Source organism: Chenopodium album, chromosome 3 (genome assembly GCF_948465745.1).
Source record: "Chenopodium album chromosome 3, dcCheAlbu1.1, whole genome shotgun sequence".
Taxonomy (NCBI): Eukaryota; Viridiplantae; Streptophyta; class Magnoliopsida; order Caryophyllales; family Amaranthaceae; genus Chenopodium; species Chenopodium album.
Window position 1 is genome coordinate 24,007,694 of NC_137836.1, and position 3,228 is coordinate 24,010,921.

Below are 3,228 nucleotides of genomic sequence, written 5' to 3' on the forward strand. Positions count from 1 at the left end.
AAGGGAGAAAAGGGTATTCACTGGGCACAGAGGAAGGTTATTCAAAGGCCGAAAGGGATGGATGGTCTAGGGATTAGATCTATGGCTGCCTTAAATGATGCTCTTTTGTTTAAACAGGTTACGCGTATGCATTGCAACCCTCAGTTGTTGGTGGCTAGGAACTTGGAGCCAACTCATACTTGCTCTCTGTGCACCGGAAGTGTTAGTGTTAGTCTGCGTGGAAATGCTTCGTGGGGTAGGCGTGGTCTGTTTAATGTGGGAAATAAAATGGTTACAGGTTATGAATGGAAGATAGGGAATGGTGAGAGGGTGAGGGTTGCGAACATGAGATGGGTGCAAGGAACAACTCCAGTATTCAAATCTAACCAACTCCTAAGAGGGGTTGGGTCGGAAAGAGTAAAAGACTTGATTTCACAGGAGACTAGATCGTGGAATGTGGCGATTATTAGGGAGAGGTTTGAATGGAGTACGGCGTAGAAAATTTTGGAGATGGAGCTGCCTTCTTCTGAGGAGAAGGATGTGTTATACTGGGGGCACCATGCCTCTGGGATGTATACTGTGAAGACAGGGTATGCTTATCTAATGAATGATTTATCTTTGCAGCGGGATGGTGGACCAACTCTTACCTTTTATAGGCTCATCTAGAAGCTTAATATACCGCCAAAATGGAGTTTATTTCTTTGGAAGCTAGTGATGAATGGGTTGGCGGTTAAATCAAACTTAGCTCGAAGGGGTATAGACATAGAGGTGGACTGTGACTCCTGCGGGATGGATCAAGAGGATTCCCAACATCTTTTCAGGTTGTGCTCTTTTGCGAGATATGCTTGGCTTAATTTCCCACTGCATATTTCCTCGGAAACTGATGAATCTACTCCTTTAGGACACTGGATTCAGGATTATATCCTGCTTTTTCATAGCGAGGATGGTAAGAATAGTGAACGCTTAACTGTGTTCATTGGGATTCTTTGGAGTCTCTGGTTGACTAGGAATGGAAGAGTTTTTAATCATGAAGGTGGGTATCTTGCGGATTTGTTCAGAAATTACAATATGTCAATGCGGGACTTATCTGTTTGGCACCGGATGAATGGGAATGATGCTTTGAGGATCAGGGATACCATGCTCAATGGGATGCCACCTGGTTTTGAGAAAGTACACATAGGATGTGATCGGGAGGATTGTACGCTTCCAACTGACTCTAGGTTGGAGGTGACTATTATGGTTGATGGCTCATGGAAAAGGAGTAATGGACACGCAGGCATGGGGTGGGCATACTCAGTCGATAACAATAATTTTATGGACGGCGGTGGTAATTTTGGTAAGGCACTGTCTGCTCTTCATGCGGAGCTAATGGCTTGTGTAGCTGCTCTTAAGTGGGCGAGAATGAGATGTCACCGACGGATTGTTTTGTTCACTGACTCATTAGCCATTATCCAATTACTTCAACATCCAAGAAGAAGGGAAATACGACTGCTATGGACAATTCAAGATTTACTACAGGAAGGAAGCTTATTTATCTCTTGCCTCATATTGGAAAGTCTCCCGGGAACAAGTTGCAAAAGCCCATGACATCGCTAATCGTTGCATAGTAGATCTAATTAGCTTTACCAATTAATTTTACTTTAGTTTGTGGTTGTCAAAAAAAAAAAAAAATAATAATAAAAAATAAAATAAAATAAAATAAATAATTTTCACTTGCCTTGACAAATCTGAAATTATCAGTTGTATAAAAAGGTAAAAGAAGGAAAATGTAAAAGATTGATGAATGTAAATAAGTATATTATAATTATGAAAAAGATTTACATATAATTTAATGTTAAAGTTGACAAATATTAACTTATTCTAAAATTATTTATATAGACTATAAAAAAAAAAATACTTCGTATTATATATGAAATATTTGAACCGCACCAACTATATGTTACATAAAAGTTAAAAAAAAAGTTTGCATATTATATGAGCATAAATTCACTAAACATAAGTTGACATGCATAAATATACTTAATCCCAAATAGTTTAGATTCTATCAAAATTGGTTAAGAATATTATGAAAGCAATCAATATGATGTATACAATAAAAGTTAACAAAATCGATATATTAAGTTTTATATATATAAAAAGAGAGAAATTATAGAGAGACAATTGTCAACCGTAAATTGGTTTGCTTGTCTTAAGACTATTCCTCTTTGGCAACGTTAAAAGAGATGTTTTCTTAAGAGCAATTTCAATAGTAAGTTAATTGTTAAACTAGTTTATCATGCTACATATGATTTCAAGCTAACTATCTTTATTGCTATTTTGTATTCCAATGGTTAGCTACTAGCTTGCTAATTAAATAAGTTTGACTTTCTCAATTAGCCCTAGAAATTTAATTTTTTTAATATATTAATCTCCATTAATTTTGGAAACTTTTTTGTCAAGCAAATTAGCTTAGACAAGCTAATTTTCTTGGCCAACCTAATTGTATTTTTTTAGCTCCAATGGTCAAGCTAGTACCTAGAAACTTTTGAAAATTGCAACCAAGTCCCTAGCTACAACCATTGGAGTTGCCCTAACTAGTGTAAAATTAACATTTAAATTTTAAAATACTTGTAGTCTTGTAGATGATTGTTTTCTTCTATAAATATTTTCACTTGCCTTAACAAATCTTAAATTTTCAATTAAAAATGTAAAAGATTGATGAACGTAAATAAGTGTATATATAATTTTGAAAAAGATTTACATATTATGTCAATATTGACAACACATATATTAAACTACTATTCCTAAATCAATTGTCTAGACTATGAAAAAAATAATAAGATATTATATTATAATTATTATGAAATTACATACGTAGAATCTGAATCAATTCGTTATAAAAGGTGTTTACATATTAGCATATATTCATCAAACATAAGTTACATTAATAACCTTATTCTCAAATAGTTTAGATTCTATCTATCAAAATGAATTAAAAATATTCTAATATGATGTATACATTAAAAGTTAAATAAATATATTGTTTTACAAATATATTAAGTTTTAAAATTTTTGTATATCATAAGATAAGTAAATCATAGAGTAATATTTGTCAATCTCACATTCGCATGTCATATAGTTACAAATTTTTACCTACACTCTACGGCAGGGAACACTGCCTGCACCCCCCTCCGCGCGTACCCCGCCCCCGCCCTTTTTCATTTATGAATTTTCTATAAAATTTTTATAATATGTTCATTTCTGTATTGG

General features: G+C 34.0%; 1 protein-coding gene across 1 annotated transcript; it reads left to right on the top strand.

The window, feature by feature from the left end:
• Positions 1-693: 693 nt before the first annotated feature.
• LOC145624943 (uncharacterized) lies at positions 694-1,566 on the top strand. Its single transcript, XM_081678027.1, has one exon. The coding sequence runs from the start codon at positions 694-696 to the stop codon at positions 1,564-1,566; it is 873 nt and encodes a 290-aa protein (XP_081534153.1).
• Positions 1,567-3,228: the final 1,662 nt, after the last annotated feature.